Source organism: Octopus sinensis, linkage group LG2, assembly GCF_006345805.1.
Source record: "Octopus sinensis linkage group LG2, ASM634580v1, whole genome shotgun sequence".
In the NCBI taxonomy this organism is placed as follows: domain Eukaryota; kingdom Metazoa; phylum Mollusca; class Cephalopoda; order Octopoda; family Octopodidae; genus Octopus; species Octopus sinensis.
Window position 1 is genome coordinate 144,698,314 of NC_042998.1, and position 21,186 is coordinate 144,719,499.

Below are 21,186 nucleotides of genomic sequence, written 5' to 3' on the forward strand. Positions count from 1 at the left end.
GGGCAACAAACACCTGAACCATCTCCAATCTGCTTCCTTCGATTGGAAGAGAGCAGATTGGAACCTGTACCACACTGAACTACAGCACCCAAACTGGCGTGAATTCTACAACTCTGGAGATGTGAATACTATACTCCAGAGTATCCTGGACTCAATATGGGCAGTATGTGCAGCATCAGTGCCACGTAAACAAAAAAAGAAGAACCGCCCCAAAAGGGCAATTTGGGAAACTTCAGCGGTCCGACTTGCCAGGAAGGAACGTCGGACTACTGAACAGGAATACAAGTTGCATAAATCAGACATCAACAGGAAGAAGCGGAATAAATCCTCCAACCATCTCAAGCAAGTGACAAAAAATGCAGTGCTTGAATTTGAACAGTGCATAGCAGCCAATCCTGACAGCAAGGTTTTCTGGAAATATGTGCATTCAAAGCAGAGACCTCACTCTCCAGTGGGCTCTCTTTGCAACCCTCACACGAACCAGATCACTGACGACCCCAAGGAATGCGCAGAACTCATTGCCGAGTGCTATGCAAACATATTCACTGTCGAAAGTCAAAATGTACCATCTTCACCATCACTAACAGCAAACTCCATAACAACTATGGAATTTACACCTGCAATGCTGCGACGTCACCTTCAAAATAAGCGCAACTATGCCTCCCCTGGTCTCGATGGAGTTACATACCTGCTTCTCAAACGTGGCAGGCACTTCCTTTTACACCAGCTTTCTATTTTTTTCCAGTACTGTCTCAACAATGGTGCTACTCCGGAGCAGTGGAAAACTGCCAGTGTCATTCCTCTGTTCAAAAAGGGTGACCGCACATCACCTGTCAACTATCGCCCAGTCAGTCTCACTAGCTGTATTGCAAAACTGATGGAATCATGTGTCAGAGAAACACTCTGGAACTTCTGGAGCTCTCACAATCTCATCCGACCCTCACAATATGGATTTGTCCCTAACTCCAGCTGCAGTGACCAGCTTGTCGAGTTCCTTGAGGACATTACTCAGATCACTGACAGTGGCTCATGGGTGGATGTTGTCTACCTTGACTTTGCTAAGGCTTTCAACTCTGTGCCACACAAAAGGCTTATGGTGAAACTCTCTGCAATGGGTGTGGGGGATGACCTTTTTAACTGGTTGAAATCCTTCATCCTCAGCCGAAAGGAGGTAGTCACAGTTCTAGGACAGCACTCTACACCATATGAGATGTCATCGGGTGTACCACAGGGATCTGTCCTTGGTCCCCTCCTGTTTGTGGCATACATTAATGACATAGATGCCAATTTAAAGAATGCCACAGTATTGAAATATGCAGACGACATCAAGCTGTACCTTGAAATCAAGAGGACTGATCCTGATGTCTACAACTCTTCCTGCAATCAGACCTAGACACAATGCAGCAATGGATCACAGACTGGCAACTGAAACTGGCTGTGGACAAGTGTACCACCATGCATTTTGGGAGAAAAAACCCTGCGTCCACATACTCCCTCCACAACACTGATATCAAAAAATCCTCTTGCGAGCGTGACCTAGGCATCACTGTCAGCAGTGATTTGCGTTGGACAAAACATATCTCTAAAATTGTCAAGAAGGCCGAGGGTGTCTTGGCATCACTCAGCAAGACTTTTGTTAGCCGCTCTCCAGCCATCTATTTAAAACTGTATACAGCTATGGTACGACCACACTTGGAATTCGCATCATCAGTTTGGAATCCCTATCTTGCTCAGAACATTGACCTCCTGGAATCTGTCCAGAGACGTGCAACCAAACGCATACCCTCCATCAGACACCTACCATATTCTGAGCGCCTTGTTTCCCTGGGCATGGATTCACTGAAGCTCCGGCGTCTGGCGACGGACTTGGTAAACACCCACAAGGTTATCAACCACCTCACCAACAACAACACTGAACACCTTTTTGATCTCCATGTGTCTAACACACGTGGACATGCCTACAAAGTCAGAAAACAGCACAGCTCCCATGACTTTCGGAAACATTTTTTCACGCTCAGGGTTGCATCAGTTGTTGACTGCCATGACACTGCATCCTTTAAGGCCCTCATGCTTCCCGAAATCCGTCGAAACTACACCTGATTATATATACACTTTAGATGAGTTGTAGTGCACCTGAGCACTGTACACAATTATTATTATTATTATTATTATACACACATACAAGAGGCTTCTTTCAATTACTCTTTTCCAAAACCATTCACAAGACTGGTCAGCCTAAGGCTGTAGAAGACATTTGTCCAAAGTGCCATGTAATGGAACTGAACCTAAAATCATGTAGTTAGGGAGTTAACTTAACCACACATCCATACCTGCATCCATAGAAGCTAGATATAAATAAATTCAAACAGAAAATTACTTTTCCTTTGAAACTGAAAAGAAAGCAATAGAAACGAAGTAAAATAAATTAATAAAGGGGTCTAAATCCCAGTATTTAAAGGACTTTAGAGTGGTTAATCCCTCAATTTAGCTCAATATGATTATACAATGTGGGAAGGATAGGGCTATAAAAAAATTTGTGCATGTGTATGTGTGTGCATGCACAAAACAGACAGTTGGTATGGGATACAAGATGGATTGTCATTGTTTCACAATTTGGAGAAGGTTGCAGAAAGTATACACTAAGGAGCTGGTATTGATAACAAATAAAGTACATATAATGTAAATGCGATACATAAATGTATTAGATATGAATTTATGTTTAAGAAATGTGGCGTATAGAAAGAAACATAAAATGGAAGGAAGGAAAACAGTAAATCTGTTCAATACTCTCCAGTACAGAAAAATGCATTAGAAATGGTGACTGTGCTCAACAAATAAATGATAAACTTGAGTACCAGAAGACAACATTACCAAAATCATAACACAGATATCCTGCTTTTGTAACATTTCTTTGGTGATGTAAGTAAAGAGAAACCAGTCTCTGGCCCATAGATATGCTGCCTCTCTGTATTTTTTACTGCTGCTTTAACAGGCTCTACTGCTTGGAACTGCCTGGGCTCATGCAACTTCTACTCAAGGATACCTGATCTACTTGTGTCTCCTCTTGCCATCACCCTTGTTGTGTCCACCCTAATCCACCCCCAAGCCCTTCAACAATCACTACACCCAGTCCTTCCTTTCCAGATCCTCCCTTCCAGCTCATGCCTTTCATTGCAGGTGTTGACTTAAAAAGTGGAATATTAATGGCATCAATTTCATCAGTCTAGGATGGTCCTGTGTAAGTCATGGGCACTGTCCCTTCCCCCAGATCCAGCAAAGTAGAAAGAAAAAATAAACAAGGTCACAAGTTTATATTACTGATATTATTTATGGTATTAAGGTTCACAGCAAAGATATATTCCCAGTCAAGGATACTAAGAATTAAAATAAAAATAAAAGGAAAATCTGTCCACAGTAGAAATGTTAATATAAAGAGTTAGGGTTAACAACTGAAGAAAAGCACTTAGGATTGAGGTCTGTCATGAACTCTAAGATTCATGAATTTAGAGTTCATAGAAACCATGGCTTATATGTGACTGATATTACAATATTCTCCATTAAACAAGATGCCAGTTTGTTGTGGGGTTAACCTCCTGGCAATTCCTGGAACTCATTTACAGCTGAGTGGACTGGAGCAATGTAAAATGAAGTGTTTTTGCTCAAGAACACAGCACATTACCTGATTCATGAATTGAGGCCATGCTCTTATGATTATGAGTGTAATAACCTAACCACTAGGCTATACACTTTCATAAAAGGAAAACAATATCTTAGATAAAACAATCATTTCTGGCAAATTATACCAGAAGAAAATATATCTTGTCTTTTAACTTACTTTTATTCTTTCTTTGTGCAGACGTTCAATTTTCTTCATCTCATTCTTTTCAGAATTAAACTTCTCTGAGTTACGTTCAGTGTCCTTTAATAAAGTAGTACAACAGTCAGTAGAAATTACATGTCTGCAATTGTTGTTTTCAAAAAAATTAGTGAATCTTAGCTAAACCATATACAACTGTCTGAATTCCATAGAGAACCTTGGAAAGACTATGGGTACTGCCCATCCTCCACAAGTCAAATTTTAAAATAAGCAAAACAATGAATACACAGAGTACTATAAAACCACTGACAGACAAATATAAAAGAAGACAAAACAAAAAGAAATAATTATGAAAGGCACCCGATGGGCTTAAAACCTATGAGACTCACCTCAATTTGCCTTGTTAGTTGTCTGCACTTTCTGTCTAGTCTCTGCTTCTCAATGGTTTCCAGTTCTAGCTTCTGTTCAAGTTCCTAAATACAGTAAATAATGACAGTATAATTAAAATTAGGCATCCAAATATGTTATGTATACTGTAACCTTTTTTGTTTGTACCTACAGAGAACTCGATGGTAGGCATCAGCACAGCACCAGACTACAGAACTATACTATAGTGTTACAATACTATAGAAATATAGTGCATTCACATAGATAACGGGGACAATGTATACGTTACAAATAAATGTTTAGAAATCCATAAAAACAATGAGCAATGGCTGAACAAAAGGACAGAACACATATCAACTCTAATATTTATTTAAATAATACTGTTCACAGTTACTGTGAATACTTTGGATAACCAACAGAACTGCAAAGTAACTGTCAACACCATTTTATATATATTTCAAGGCACCAAAGGCTGCTTTTTTTTAATGCAGATTGTCTAAAGCAAGAATTTTCCCCAACAGCCAGCAGTAGTGAATATGGCCTTTATACCGGTCAAATAGCTCTCAAATATATTTCAACTGATCTATTGGGTTGGCAAGAAAGTAATTTTGGTTTTTTAGTATGAAATAAATTTTTTTTCATACAAAAAATGAACTTTAATCAATTATATTTTTTCCATTTTTTTTGGATGACCTTTTGCCAACTTTCTGGCAACTTCATGATTCTCTGCTCATAGAACTTCTGGTCCTCATCAGCCAAGTGCGATTTCAGGTCATCATCATTATTGAAAGTTTTACCATTCAATGAATTTTGCAAACTTCGAAATAAATGGTAATCTGATAGTGCAAGGTCAGGGCTATATGGTGGAGGTGACATCCCTTCCCAACCAAGCTCCAATAATTTTTCACGAGTTAGCAAAGACGTGTGTGGTCTAGCATTGTTATGGTGGAACATGATTTCTTTATAATTTGCCAATTCTGGCCGTTTTTCTTTGATTGCTTCCTCCAGTTTCATTAGTTCCCTCTCTCTCTTTCGGAGAGCCACTGAGCAGCTAACGCACACATACACACACGGCAGTAACTTCCACCTACCAAATTCAATCACAAAGCTCCGGTCAGCTCGAGGCTATAGTGGAAGACACCTACCCAAAGTGCCACGCAGTGGGACTGAACCTGAAACCATGTAAACATCTGAACTGATTGTTTTTTCCTTGGAAGCAGCTCAAAATACACAACACTTTTGTAATCTCACCAAATAGACAGCATCATATTTTCCTGATGCAATTAAGCTTTTGATGTGGTTTGTGCTGGTTCATTATGCTTGGACCATGATCATTTTCGATTGATGTTATTGTAGACAATCCAATTTTCATCACAAGTCAATTTCATTGCATATCGCAAATATTGATTTGTTGTGTTAAGTGAACCTCTTTCAATTTATGTGGAACCCAAATATTGACCTTCTTAATGAGTCCAAGGCATTTTAAGTGATTTCCAATTGTTGTGTGTGATACATTTAATCTCTCTGCCATCTCTCTCACAGTTATATGACAATCAGATTCAAGTGTGGCTTTGATTCAGTCATCAACAACTTCAGTAGGTCGACTAAAATGATGGTCATCTTTGAGTAAAAAATCTCCAGAACAGAATTTTTAAAACCACTTCTGACATGTGCATTCCATTAAGCAATCAACACCATAAACTTTACATATCTCTTTGTGAGCTCAAGCAGCTTTCTTGCCTTTATGGAAATAAAAAAGCAAAATATAGTGAAAATGTGCACCTATAAACAAAATTATGTGCAATTTGCTTCTAAAGAAAGCTGAAAGATAACATTGACAAAAGCCATTCAAAAAAATTGTAACCATTTGCAAAAAACGAAATTACTTTCTTACCAACCCAATATATAGTTAATGTTTCATATTATGAGAAGCTACAAAATGGTAAAACTACTACTACCAGCACCACCATTACAGATTATCAACAAATATTTTGGATAAAAAAACGAAAAGTTGAAAATGGAAACAAATCAACTGGAACATTTTAAAACAGCACGAATGTAAAAGTTGAGGAGGGGTGAGTAAAGAAATATTAAAAATAAAATGAAATTACCTTATTTTTATAGAAGGAAACAAAAAAAAAAAAAAGAAGTAACCCAAAACCTTTAGGTTAATTAGAAAAGCTACCAAAATATATGTATAGATTATTTTGATTTTAAAGCTTTGACAAAAGAAATAGATAGAAATATTTTATTACAGTGAAATGGTTCAACAAAGAGCAAGTGAATAATAATAATGGTAGCTTAGATTATCATCATCAATTTTATCATTAATATTTTCAGTCCAAGTGACATACGAAAGATTCATTTATATATTATTAAATTCGTTTTAAAAAAACTTATTTTTTAGTATTGTCAAGTTCCTTTAGAAGATTCATATTTTTCATTATTCAGGTCAATTATTCATCATCATCATCATTATTATTAATATGGTGAGCTGGCAGAATCATTAGCATGCCAGGTAAAATGCTTAATGGGATTTCTTCCATTTTACCTGAGTTCAAATTCCTGCTTACATCCTGTTGGGGTTGATAAAATAAGTACCAGTTCAGCACTAGGGTCGAATTAATTGACTTATCCTCTCCCCACAAAAATTTGTGGCCTTGTGTCAAAATTTGAAGTTATTATTAAGGCAGTGAGCTGGCAGAATCGTTAGCATGCCAGGTAAAGTGCTGAGCAGTATTTTGCCTCTCACTACATTCTGAGTTCAAATTCCACTGAGGTTGACTTTGCATTTCATCCTTTCAGAATTAATAAATTAAGTACCAGTGAAACACTGGGCTCGATGTAATCAACTAACCCCCCACCAAATTTAAGGCCTCATGCATTTAGTAGAAAGGATTATTATTATTATTATTATTCAGCTTCCAGAAGTAAACCAAATGACAACAAAGAAAGAATATTGCAGTTTCTATCAGTAAACACTGGTACCTGAGATAATTTTGATACCAAGATAAAAGAACAGTAGAACAGACAGGAGGTAGAAAAAATTACACAGAAAAGAATAAAAACACATGAAATGAAAGAGAGGAATTCAGTGAGGGGAAATAAAACATGAAATCAAACTTACCTTAACACAAAATTGATTTAAATTTTGATTTAAATAATTGTAGTGAATTTTGATATGATTTTCATTTTAAAATAGTGTTGTGGAACTAATTATTGGCAACAAGTACATATATTTAAAGAATCATTAAAACATTTTAAGAAATAAACCTAATTCTACAGTTGGTTTATGAGTAAAAGTTATGGCTCCAACATTGAACATAGGTAGCAATGATTATATATGTTGAAGAGTGTAGGCTTGAAACGTAAAAGAGTTTCTCACTTTCCTGAGCATCAAACTAATACACCTGTCGTCTTTTGCTTTTCTGTAAATTTCAACTATATATATAAGTGAGAGAGAACAACTTAGTAGACACCTGATATTAGAGTAGATGATGTAAAGGACTGTCATCTTAGAAACAATTCCTTCTATGGTAACAACACTAATATTTTAGTCAATCTACTTTCCAATACATACCAACAACACTAGTACAATGGTTGCATAATTATAAGTATTTGTAGAACTATTCAACCTACCATAGTAAACACACACACAAAATTTAAACTATTTAACTGTCAGAGACAGATATATATTGGTATTTTCTGTTTAGCCATGCGCAATCAATAAATGAACAGTAAATGAAATTAATAACAGCAGTGATTAAACAATAAATTATTAGTGATAAGTATGGTATATTTCGTTACGACACTGCAGAAAACAATATCAGTCTATCTCTTTAGTGTCATTAAATTGGAAGACCACTGAATCAAACAATTTGTTGGTTGATGGTGGAAGCTTTATATGGTCACACAACCTGCTAGAAACAGTAATAACATCTCCCATAAATTATGCACTACCATCTTTCTAATGGACTGAGGCTAGACAACAATTTTACTGATTACCAATATAAGCAAAAAAAAAAAAATCGTAATTAAAAAGTATAAAATTATTTTTCTCCCCCAAAGCAGTACCTACTCTTGCAACGGACAAAAGAACATTTAGCGACTAATCCAAGGGAGGTTACTCTGGCAAATCTAGACTTATTTAATAAGAATTAATTCCCTTAAAACTAACCTTAAAATCACAAATAAAAAGGGTAAATATCAAATAGGTGTCACTGTTAACACTACTGAAAGATTATTTTATAATAGGCAGGTAGCTGCAACAACATTTTATTAAAATTGGTCTATTTATAGCATAAATAAGATGGAATTACTGAGGAAAAAAAAATCACTTTTGTAGAGAATTGAGAGTGATGTTTTATAAAGGAGGTAGAGAATTAATGTAGTTGAACATTTAAACAAAATATTTCACATTGATGATAATATAACAGTTAATAATAGAATATAATTGCATTTCTCCAAGATTATTTCAGTAGGAAACCATAAGACTATCCTTGACATCGAAGTGGCAGTCAATATGTTAAATATTCTTGACCATGTGCAAGCATAAAAAACACATACAATGCTCCAATATTATTTAAATAAAAATGATATAAGAGACTATTTCCATTTTGACAAGAATCAGTTTTGGTCGAAATTTCTGACTGAGTTTTCAATTGTTTCATCAACTGAACCACTAAGCTTATTGAATCGGAATACAAAAATAGCTGAGTATGCCAAAGTCTGTGACTAAGCTGAACCTTTGAATTACAAATATAATCCATAACAGGTTTCAATGTAGTTTCCATTTATCCAATGTCACTCACAAAAATATAGGTTGAGCTAAAGCTTTATATTTAGTCAAGATTCCCACAGTGGGATAGAAGCGAGGATATTTTGATTGAGCAGTGCACTTCTTATCCATCCAGCCATACTGCAACCATAAACAACAGTTTCAAATTTTGGCACAAGGCCAGTAATTTTAGTGGGGAAAAGGTTAGTTGATTACAGTGGCCCCAGTACTTCACTGTTACTTTATTTTATCAATGCCGAAAGGATGAAAAGCTAAGATGACCATGGTGTCATTTGAACTCAGAAGATAAAGAGCTGGAAGAAATGTCACTCAGCATTTTGACCTACTTAACAATTCTGTGAGTTTGCCACCTAGCATCTACAAATAAGAATAGCAATAATACACACATTACTCCAACCAAGATAAAATCATCTTGAAGCATTTAAAAAATTCCATTTGTGATTCTACTGCTCTAATATGGTTCTGTTTCAATGCCCTCAGAGTTGCAGTGAGGCAAAGCAGGATTTAGAAGTGTTTGGTTGTATGGGAGGTGTTGAAGACTAAATATTAGCCTCAGAAGTAGTTGGAGAAATGAACAATGTCAACCTGTCAGAAAAGGATCACAAGACATAATGGTGGATCTACAAGAGATGGAGAAGAGCTGGTGATGTTAGTTTATGAATAACATTATCAAGATTAGCAGAGAGACTTTGGAAAGAATGTTGATGAGCTATTTTTTGTTCAGTTGATGCAAACTAATTTCATCTTCATATTTAATCCTGCTTTGTTTCAACCAATATAAATCCAATATGTATCAACAGGATATTCTATCATGTTTTTCTTGTGATGAACTATTTATTCAATCTTGTAAAATAGATTCCTGTTTGCCAAGTCCTGCATTGCAGTGTTTAAAAAAATACACAGCAAAAGAATCCTTTAGCAAAATTTCAAACTTTCCAAATAATGTACTGTAACTTTTTAATACAGACATGTCCACACAGCTCTCTCTCTCTCTGCTATTTATTAAATTTCAGACTGTAGGTAGGATTTTAATTTTCTTGCAACCAAGTCACTTAAATTAGTCTTAACTGAATGTTTTCTGGCCCATTGTCCAATAGCTCTGTCTTTGGAACACCAAATCTAGAGAATGTGGAACATAAAAAATGGCTTCCCTCCAAATTAACTATGATCAACACATTCCCAGTATTTTGTACTGTATCCCTGATCTTTATGTACTATTTCCCAGAACTGTGGTTTAGGGCTTTTTATCAGTACATATATATTAAAATGCAATAATAATTCTCTAAACGAGATATAGACAGTAACTGCTCCATAACATAAGGGACGTTAGCCATCTGAATGTGGCTAGGGACAGGGCAGGGCGGTGGGGGTGTTACTGATGCATTTAGCCCCAGGCGATCATCAACGTCACCAGGAGGGCTGACGTCAACACGGCGTCCTGTCCGTATGTGGCATCCGCTTCTTCGGGGAATGATCTCCCTTTGCAGGCTAGAGGACGCCGTGATGGCGTCAGCCCTCCTGGTGACGTTGATGATTGCCTGGGGCTAAATGCATCAGTAACACCCCCACTGCCCTGCCCTGTCCCTAGCCACATTCAGATGGCTAACGTCCCTTATGTTATATTAAAATGATTTTTCAAGTATTTTAACAGTCTGAACATGAGACAAAAAACATCATTCCTAATATCAGAATGTAATTGTAGCAAACTACTCAGCCATTTTTTAGTCCATTAAAAACATTAATATGACTGATGGTTTTATTAGGCATGTCAAGAATTTAAAAATTATAGTGACAATATGAAGGCCCACAAAGCAATCTGCTAATAAGCTCACTGGGGAACATAAAGATCCTTAAAATATTTGTTCTACACCAAGTCACAGGCACTCTCTACTCCAGAAACACTGATTGGGTTATTGGAATAACACTCATTGTTGGCATGGGTCACATGGTTTGACAGCAGTTGCTGAGCCCAAGAATTGCATCATGTTCTGCTGTCTACATTGGCATAGTTTCCATGACTGGATGTCCTTGAATGCCAAACTTTCACAGTGTACTGGGTACTTTTTCCATGCCATTGGCATTAGTGATATGGCTTTATTCTAGGATATGAGGATTAAGGTATGAGAGCAGGGCTGAGGTGGAGCAGATTCTTGTAGAGGAGCTAGCTACATGGCTGCTCATATCTAAAGGAAAGAAAGAAATTGAATCATTAAGAGAGGCAAAGAGATAAATAGTGGTGATAAGTAACTAGGGGGCGCCCATCAAGGTATAAGGTGAATAGAAATGAGTAGGGACAGAGAAACTGAGTAGGTGGGTGGGTTGTAAGAATGTATGAGATAGAAATGGAAGTGGGGAGAGGAGACAGGCAATAACTGTAAAGATTGGGTGGGACTGAAGAGTGGTTGTAGGGAGTGATGCATATGGGGATGAGGATGGGCAATGATGCATGAATTGGAGAAGGTAGAAAGATACAAAAGAGAGCATCAGGATAGTAATGATGGTACAGTTGACTGGGTAGGCTGCAAGAGAAGGTGGAGAAATGCAGGTGGAGTGCACAAGGAGAGATAATTTGGTGGTCCATTGAGGGTGAGGAAAAGGTGAAAAATCAATGTAACGTATGGGTAGAGAGAACAATATTAATGGATGAAGAATGGTTAAAGAAATAAAATAAGTTGCATTAGAGGAGTGATAACTGATAATGTTTTATGCTCAAAAGTTGGATGTTTGCAGCACAGGTTTATAGAGATATCCAACTGTTTAGTATTTCAAGCATACATTGTAAAGAGAGATAAGTTGAGCCTGTCGCTTGAGCTGTCAAAGCAACAAATGCAACTTTTTTCAATACTGGCCAAATCCTGCTATCATGAAATTAGCATAATGATCACTTCATGACATCATTTTCATTTACACCCTGCAGACGTACCTCTACATTTATTATGATTTCTCAGCAAACCTTCTCTATAAACCAGTTGCAGTACTTGATAAACTACTTCAAGTGACATTTGTGATCTTTTAATTACTTACCTAATAAAGTTAAATTTGGTTGACCACTTGTATAGAAAAAAAAATTAAATAAGTTTGGTAGTTATTGAGAAAAAGAAAACTGAAGAAAAGAAACATTTATTATAAGGGAAACAAGCACTAGCCATGCATTTTAGCATTTCCCCTGTCATGTTTCCAATGTAAAATGCTACTAGCTCAATTGGTATTGTAACAATACACATGCATATTGCTGTAAAAGAGTAAAAAAACCAATACTTGCATAATTTTAGGGCCATTGTCAGCATAAACCAAATGAAAATTAGTTTACAAAATCATAGCAGATTTGTCCATAAATCTTGAAACCAACAATAAATCTAGTACTACGAAATTGTGCACCTGCATAAGTACTCCTTAATCAGTTTTTAGAAGTAACTAACAGTTTCTTCCATTAACTTAAACCCATCTCCAACAAATGACTTCTCTTTTGTGCTGATCTAAACAAACAAACCTACCTGTAGTCATTTTATTCTTTTGTTAATTCTGTAATTAATGTATATACTAAGAAGGCTTGTGAAAACAGTTTTTGCAAGAAATATTGATCGCAGAGTGTGTGAATTTTCTTTCTACTCTATCAGTATGTAGAATTGCTAATTCTTTTGTGAACTTCATAAAAAAATGGGTCACAAGGACTTTATTACAAAAACTGCCAGTCAGACCATCCCCAATTCTGTCTCGCACATACCAACCAACCAGACAGAATAAATATATGTTGGCTAAGGTGAAAGCAGCAAATGGCCAACATTACTATATCCTGTCCCACCAGGGCATAGTAATGTCCTGGTAGAGCAAGACGTAGTAAATGATGGATCATAAGTTTAAATACTTTTTCTATTATCCTTCCATCTCAATGGCTAAGCCATTTTGCTGTAAATTGCTATCACTGGATACTATTGGATAGAAGAGATTACTGCTGCTATAATCAGCACAAGTGCTGTATAACCGATTAAAGTGTATTTAGCTTACAATTCTTAGTTCAAACCTTGACTTTAGATAAAAAAAAAAATGTCTTCAGACTTATTTCCAACCAGCTTTCAACAGTCATAAGGCCTTTAAAAACCACCAGTAACAAGTTCTACTAGTAAATGTGGTTGACAAAAAACAGAAAATAACCAATAGTGACAATACATGATAAAAAAAAAAATTCTGTCGAATATTAGAATTTGAGAAGTAAGTCCATCTTGTCACACAAATTATAGCTTAAACGTTACGTGATAAATTTTAATTTAAACATATTCACATGTATAATCTTTCAGTGATTTCAAGCACTGGCTTATGGTCATGATGAGGCATTGTCTTCAAAAGGTTTTGGTCTGTAATATGAAACCACTGTGAAAAGTGATATTTTATCAAGAATATGGGCTATATACCTGTTGTAATTTAGTCATCCATAGTCTGATATGATATTTCGGAATATTCCTTTTTTAGATATTCTTAGATAGAGTCGCTACTATAATTGGTTTGCCAAAGGCTTTTCTTCTAAATTTTTTTGGAAGCGTCTCAGCAGTGGTCTCACGATGCTCCTTCTTGAATTCTTCATGAGAAGTGTGTGAGGTTGGTCATGTCTCAATCTTGTGTGTGCTGGTACATCTGTAGCGTTGCTTCTAAGTTATATATTATATGTGCGGCTTCCTTTTTTTCTTTTTCTTTTTTTTTTTTTGTTATAAACTACAAGATGAGCATATTATCGAAAATGAACCTACATGCACCCAGATGTATCTAAATAATGTATTGATTACCAACCTCCAGCCTGTTGTTAATTTGGGGCCCTAGTCTGTGTATGAGTATAGCTTCCTTAATTCTTAAATTACCCAAATTTCTTCCATTGGCCTCAATTGTGACTGTTATGCTTTTGTCAGTGTTCCAGCATCTGTCTAGATGTTTTCTGAAGGAGGAAGCTCTCATGCCCAGATGTTCTTTGATACAGACGTGTAATGGTCTTGATGTGCTACCCACATAGAACTTGTATTTGTTACATTGTATTCTATACACAACATAACCCCTTTGGCATAAATCTGTGTCACGGATGGGACACTTTGTTAGTGTACATTGATTGTTGTCCCTTGTTTGTTTCTTAGTGGGGTGTCCTCTCAGGCTGGAGTGGGCTAGTTGTATGTTCAGCCTTTCTCTTCTTATGGCTCTTCGGATGGATGTAGTTATCCTCTCACTAAAATGGGGTATTTTAAGGAAGCATGTGTTGCTGGGTTTTCTATGTGTTCAGCGTCTTGGGTTGTCTTGTTTACTTAATCCGATTTACAATGGTTCTAGGGTACCCGTTGGTTTTCAATATATCTAGGAAGCAGGTAGTGTGGGTTACTTTGTTCTCCATTCTGCTGCACTTACTCTGGATGTGTGCAAGTTTATTTCTGGCGTATCCTATTTTGGCACCGAGTGGAAGTGCTGAACTGTACTGGACAAACATATCTCTACTGACTGCTTTCCAGTAGAACTCGGTGTGGACCCCCCTTTCTTCCGTTATTTTCAATTTGAAGTCAAGTAGTGATAGCGATCCAGTGATGTTGGGGTGTTCTATAGTGAACTTTATGTTCATGTCCATGCTCTTGAATGTCGTGAACATTCTGTCAGCCTCTTCACAGGAGGATGTATGAAGATGTCATCGACATATCTGGTGAAGAAGACACATGAGAGGCAGATGTTGAGTGCTCGACGTTCCAGATAGCTCACATAAATGATGGCTAGTAGGCCCGAGAGACTGGATCCCATGGGGAGACCTGTTGTCTGTTTGTATATGTGGTCCTGGAATGAGAAGTAGGTGTTGTCCATGATGATGGACAAAAGTAGATGTTCAAATGATGATGATTAATACAAAATGTCCAACAACCCTCTCTCTCTCTTCAGAAAACATCTAGACAGATGCCAGAACACCGACAAAAGCATAACAGTCACAATTGAGGACAATGAAAGAAATTTGGGTAATTTAAGAATTAAGGAAGCTATACTCATACACAGACTAGGGCCCCAAATTAACAACAGGCTGGAGGTTGGTAATCAATACATTATTAAGATACATCGGGTGCATGTAGGTTCAAGGAAGCAACATGTATAATATGTAACTTAGAAGCAGTGCTACGGATGTACCAGCACACATGAGATTGAGACATGGCCAACCACACACACTTCTTATGAGGTATTCCAGAAGGAGCATTGTGAAACCACTGCTAAGACGCTGCCAAAAAAAATTAAAAAGCCGTTGGCAAACCGATTATAGCAGTGACTCCATCTAAGAATATCTGAAGAAGGAACATTATTCCGAAATATCATAACAGACTATGGATGACTAAATTACAACAGGTATATAGTCCATTGTCTGTATTATAGTGCATTGTTATACCATTCAAAACTTTTTATTCTTTACAAACAATACACAATGCTTCAAGCGAACTACAATACTCTCCTATTTTAGGAATCTTTATTGAAAGACAAAAGTACCATTCTTGAAATAAAGGGACACAACTCAACATCAGCTTGCATTGGCACAAACTTAGAGAGAGAGAGAGTCACACATACACACCCACAAAAACGTACCAGTCTTCTACACAGCTAAATTCCACCCATGATCAACCTGAAGTTGTCAAATTGTGGTACTCAACAAAGGAAGACAGTGATGGATATAACTTAATTTTGGGAAAGAAAAACTATTAGATAAATAGCACATACACACAATAGTCTTGGCAATCTACAATGATCTCATTAATAGGCTACCATAACTACTTACTGTCATCAGTGAAAGATTTCAGACTCACTGTTTCAAACTTGCTGCTTCCAATAGATGCACTGACTACAGTTGTCAGTGTGTATACACCCACATTTAATGCAGATGAGGAAGTTAAAAAAGGATTTTGCACTAACTTATAGGCACAGGTGTGACGGTGTGGTTAAGAAGCTTGCTTTTTACCATGTGATCTTAGGTTCAGTCCCACTGCATAGCACCTTGGGCAAGTGTCTTCTACTATAACCCTGGGCTGACTAAAGCTTTGTGAGTGGATTTTGTAGATGAAAACTGAAAGAAGCCCATATGTATTTTTATGTGTGTGAGTGCATGCATGCATGTCTGACTTTATGCATACCCCACCACCACCTGACAACTGGTGTTAGTTTGTTACATCCCTGTAATTTAGCGGTTTGGCAAAAGAGACCGCGAAAATAACAACCAGATAGAAATAAGTACTGGTGTTAACTTGTTCAACTAAACCTTTCAAGGTGGTGCCCCAGCATGGCTACAGTCCAATGACTGAAACAAATAAAAGATTAAAGGTAAAGATAACTTAGTCTCTTAGCCAGAATACAAATACAAGACAAAATCACCTTATAAGGTGACTTCAATGTCAAAGAATATTTATTCACTGTCCTATAAAGGACACAATATAATGGTAATATAACTGTTATCTGGTTCATTTGCCAGGACATAGTTTAACTGTCCAGGGTTGCCTGGGCAACTAGTACAGAGAGGGGTTAAAAAAAAAAAAAAAAAAAACACCCTATTTTACGTGGCCATAAATATAGTACTTGTGAAGTTAGGGAAGTGGCAACAGTATCTTCAAATATTTAAGGTTTATACCAGCTACTTTTTCTATTTCCTACACGTTGTAGAATGAATGATAGAGTAATAAACTGGCTATCCGGAATACCCTGAGCCATGGTACTTAATGAGGGGAGTGGGCTTGAGGAGTTTAATGAAGGTAGTGGTGGAAGAGAAAGTTTTGAGAGAGAGTGTTGTTGGACATTTTGTATTAAACATCATCATTTGAACATCTACTTCCTCATGTAGGTTGGACAGAGTTTTCTACAGCTAGCTGTAGCAAACGCACACACACAATGGGCTTCTTAAGTTTCTGTCTACCAAATCCACACACAAAGCTTTGGTCTGCCTGAGTTTATAGTAGAAAACACCTGCCAAAGGTGCCACACAGTGGGACAGAACCCAAAACCATGTGATGTGAAAGTAAACTTCTTCACCATACAATCAGGTTTACACCTGGTGTAGGCATGTGTGTGTGAAGGGTATATATACAGTGAAGTCGGTGATTAAAAGTATAATTTACAACAAATATAAATGAGGTGTAAAACATCTGCTGCCAAACTAATTATGAATTAAGTGATCATTGAATGAAATCAGAATAAATATCATAATGATAAAATGGTTCTTGTAGAATCTAGAGACAAAAAAATTTTTTTAATAATATTCAGTCTTTGAGAGAGCCTCTTCAACTTGTTTTTGAATAAGAAACTAATCAACCAGATATTATCCTGAGTAAAATGTTAGTCAATCTCATGTAATATTTTACTTCCAGTTGTAAATAGAATTTTTTTTTTATTAGAAAGCCAAAATCAAGATTTTTTTAATGGAAATAATGATATATTTTGCTCTCTAATTCCTTATTAGAAATGAGAAAATAGAGAGAAAATAAAAATAATCACCTGAAGATTAAAATGATTTAATACAGAGTGTCAGCAAGATAAACAGTTGTCTATCATGAACAAATATAGTTCATGATACTATATCATCAACATTCAATGTCTACTTTTCCATGCTTGCATGAATCAGACAATTTGTTGCAGCAAATTTTCTGTGGTTGGATATCCTTCCAGTCACCATTCTCTACTTGTTTCCAAGCAAGTCATTATTTTCCGATAACCAGACATTTAAAAAAAAAATTTGTTATTGTTGCAAAAGACTGGAAATGAATAACCTTGATTGAATGACAGTGCTCATTGACACCCATCATGTGGTGTCTAGAAAAGGGTACACACAAAAACGTACGCGTGCATGACGGGCTTCTTTTGACTTGTCTTCCAGAACCACTTGCATGGTTTTGGTTGGCCTAAGGTGCTGTGCAGAGGGACAGAACCCAAGACAATATGCTTGGGAAATAAGCACGCAACCATGCCTATGTATTTGAATAAAGGTGATATATAGAGGAATTTTAATTTAATGAGTGATAAATAGAAGTAGTTTCAGAAATTTAAAATATACTTGCATTTTAGAATGAAACCCAAATTAAATCGCAGGAGCAGTATATTAAACTATACCAATAGATGCAGGCATGGCTATGAGGCCAAGAAGTATGCTTCCCTGTTGCATATGGCTTTAGGCTTAGTTCCACTGTGTGAAAAATTGGTCAAGTGTCCTCTACCATAGCCTCAGGCTGAACAAAACCTTGTGAGTGGATTTAGTAGATGAAAAACTAAAAGAATCCTGTGTGTGTCTTGACATCATGTAATAGGTGGAAATGTGTGTCACTGTTATACAGTGTCATTCATTTGTAATCTTTCAAGAAAACATGTCTGGCCTTGGGAAATATCAACTTGCTTGGAAACATGAAGGTTTGTTACAGGAAAGGTATCTGGTCAAAGAAAATCTGCCTCAATAAATTCCGTCCAATCCATGCAAGCATAGAAAACTGCACTTATGTGAGTATTCTGTGAGTATTCACAGAATCCAAACTAAGCCACACAAAAGCACATGAACACACATGCACACACTCTCTTTCTCTTTCTCCTTTTCTCTCTCATATACATTTTTACTGGCATCCGTATAAATATAGACACCGTAAACTAGAAAACAGACATAAAGCAGACCTGAAATAGATAGCTCATGTCATTGATGTGGTAGCAAATGGTGACAAAAAACCCTGCACAAACCTAGCTGATTGAATGAGCTATTAATCAAACAATCAATTAGTTAATTGGTTAAATGGTTAACCAACTTGCCTGATAATAATAAAAAGTGAAATAGAGCCAATGGATGGGTTTACAATTCACATAATGAACCTCCTGAGATACAACAAAGATAACATTAAGTTTTCATGTGTAGTACAAACCCATAATTCTTAGGTTTAAAAATCTGGAAAAAATGATATTTTACATGAGAAAACAGTAATAGTATTGGTTTCTAGGTTGTTGTGGGTTGAGTTTAGTTCCTCTTTACATCCAGCCCTAAATAGTAGAAACTCACTCTCTGTTAATGTTCAGGTTTACTTTGAGAAAATACAAACCCTACCTATAAACATTTCAAGCTAAAAATCAAACCAGTATAGAGGGCTTATATTGAAGCAGGTTATAAAATAGGAATTAGGAAGCTTGAAGGTATTATAAACTAATATAAATACTGTAAAGTGGCTCATGTTAGGAAGTGTATCCAACCATAGAAACCATGCCAAAACTGAGTCATTAAAAGCAGAATGTGGTCTTCTGAGTTTACAGATTCTATCAAAGCATCCGGCCCAATTCAGCATGGAAAGTGAATTTTATGATAATGATGATGATGTAATGCGATGATTTATTTAAAAAAAATATGTTAGCAGAGCTGAATACATGTTTATTAGATCTGTCAGGTCCTGCTAGCACAACACAACATCATAAATATTAAAATGTATTATTGCATTGAGGTTGAGGGTTGAATTTCAATTTTAAACTGGATGACATTAAATAAATCAAGCATAAAATAAAAATACAAAACATAAGCTGTGTGAATTTTTTTTTTAAAGTTTGAACTTTGCACTTTCTAATTCCCTCAATGAATTATCCTAGATTATGTTAGGGTTTCATTCTGTTTGGCAAAGTTAAATTTAACTTTTATTTAAAACTTTTACATTAGCTAGATGCATGGCTGTGTGGTTAAGAAGCTCACTCGAGTCTCACTGCATAGCACCATGGGTAAGTGTATTCTATATACAACTTAACCTCAGGACAACCATTGTCTTGTAAGTGAATTTGGTAAATGGGAACTGTGTGAAAGCCCATTGTGTGTGTGTGTATATATACACACATACTTATACATATACGTGTATGTTGCCCCCCCTCCCCCTAATCACTGCTTGACAATTGGCATAATTTTGTACTTAGCAGTTTTGCTAAAAGGATTCATAGAACAAGTATCAGATTTCAAAAAAATAATTACTGGGGTCAATTTGTTCAACTAAAACCTTTCAAGACAGTAACCCAACATAGCTGTCAACGCTGGATTAACCACAAAATAAGCATATGCTTAGGGCATCAGGGGAAAGGAGGTACCACAGAAATGGTAAATAGTTTGTGACACAAAAACAATCACTTGAAACTTGCTGAAATGATATTCAGGATGCTTTATCTCTACTAAGTAAATATAGAAACGAATGTATTAAATAAGATTAATTTTGAGGATCTGACTAAAGACTTAGCAATTAAAAAAGATAGGAGAAAACTTTTCTAATATATATAAAATCGAAGTATACAAAAATACACATTATTTTCCATCTTACTCTTAGTATTGTTTCATTTTGAATAATAAAAATGCATTTTTTTTGGCTTATTATTGTTTACATTTTGAATTACATATATATACTCTCTTTACTCTTTTACTTGTTTCAGTCATTTGACTGCGGCCATGCTGGAGCACCGCCTTTAATCGAGCAACTCGACCCCGGGACTTATTCTTTTGTAAGCCCAGTACTTATTCTATCAGTCTCTTTAGCCCAACCGCTAAGTAACAGGGACATAAACACACCAGCATCGGTTGTCAAGCAATGCTAGGGGGACAAACACAGACACACAAACACACACACGCATATATATATATATACATATATACGACGGACTTCTTTCAGTTTCCGTCTACCAAATCCACTCACAAGGCTTTGGTCGGCCCGAGGCTATAGTAGAAGACACTTGCCCAAGGTGCCACGCAGTGGGACTGAACCTGGAACCATGTGGTTGGTAAAGAAGCTACTTACCACACAGCCACTCCTGCGCCTATATGGGGGCATCAAAATTTTTTTTAAGTGCTTAGGGCTTCTATGAGTCTTAATCAGGCCATGATGGCTGCAGTCTATTGACAGAAAAGTAGAAGAATAAAAATGTAATTTCACAATTCTTTTTTCTTTTTTGTGTGTGTGTTTGGAATAAGGCATTAAAAAACATTGACTGTTGAGTAAATGACAGCAGAAATCCTTGCCCAGCATTAAAAAAATTGTTTTTAAAAAAAGAAGAAAACACACAAGGTCATAATGTTATTACATGTGTGAAGCAATTTACACAGAAAAACAAAGAAAATTAAATGAAAGTTCTCCCAAATTATTAAACAGAAGAAAGGGTTACAAAATCACATAAAATAAGCAGGAAAATTTAAACAAAACCAGTTAAAAGA

General features: G+C 36.3%; 1 protein-coding gene across 5 annotated transcripts in view; it reads right to left on the reverse strand.

The window, feature by feature from the left end:
* LOC115223946 (citron rho-interacting kinase) overlaps window positions 1-21,186 on the reverse strand; it is a 366,166-nt gene that overhangs the window by 67,050 nt on the left and 277,930 nt on the right. For all 5 annotated transcript variants that reach the window (XM_036500031.1, XM_029794695.2, XM_036500033.1 and 2 more), the window contains 2 exons: window positions 4,207-4,290; window positions 3,836-3,919 (listed from right to left, as the gene is read on the reverse strand). In XM_036500031.1, the coding sequence (XP_036355924.1) occupies window positions 3,836-3,919; window positions 4,207-4,290 (168 nt within the window). The remainder of the gene's footprint in view (window positions 1-3,835; window positions 3,920-4,206; window positions 4,291-21,186) is intronic.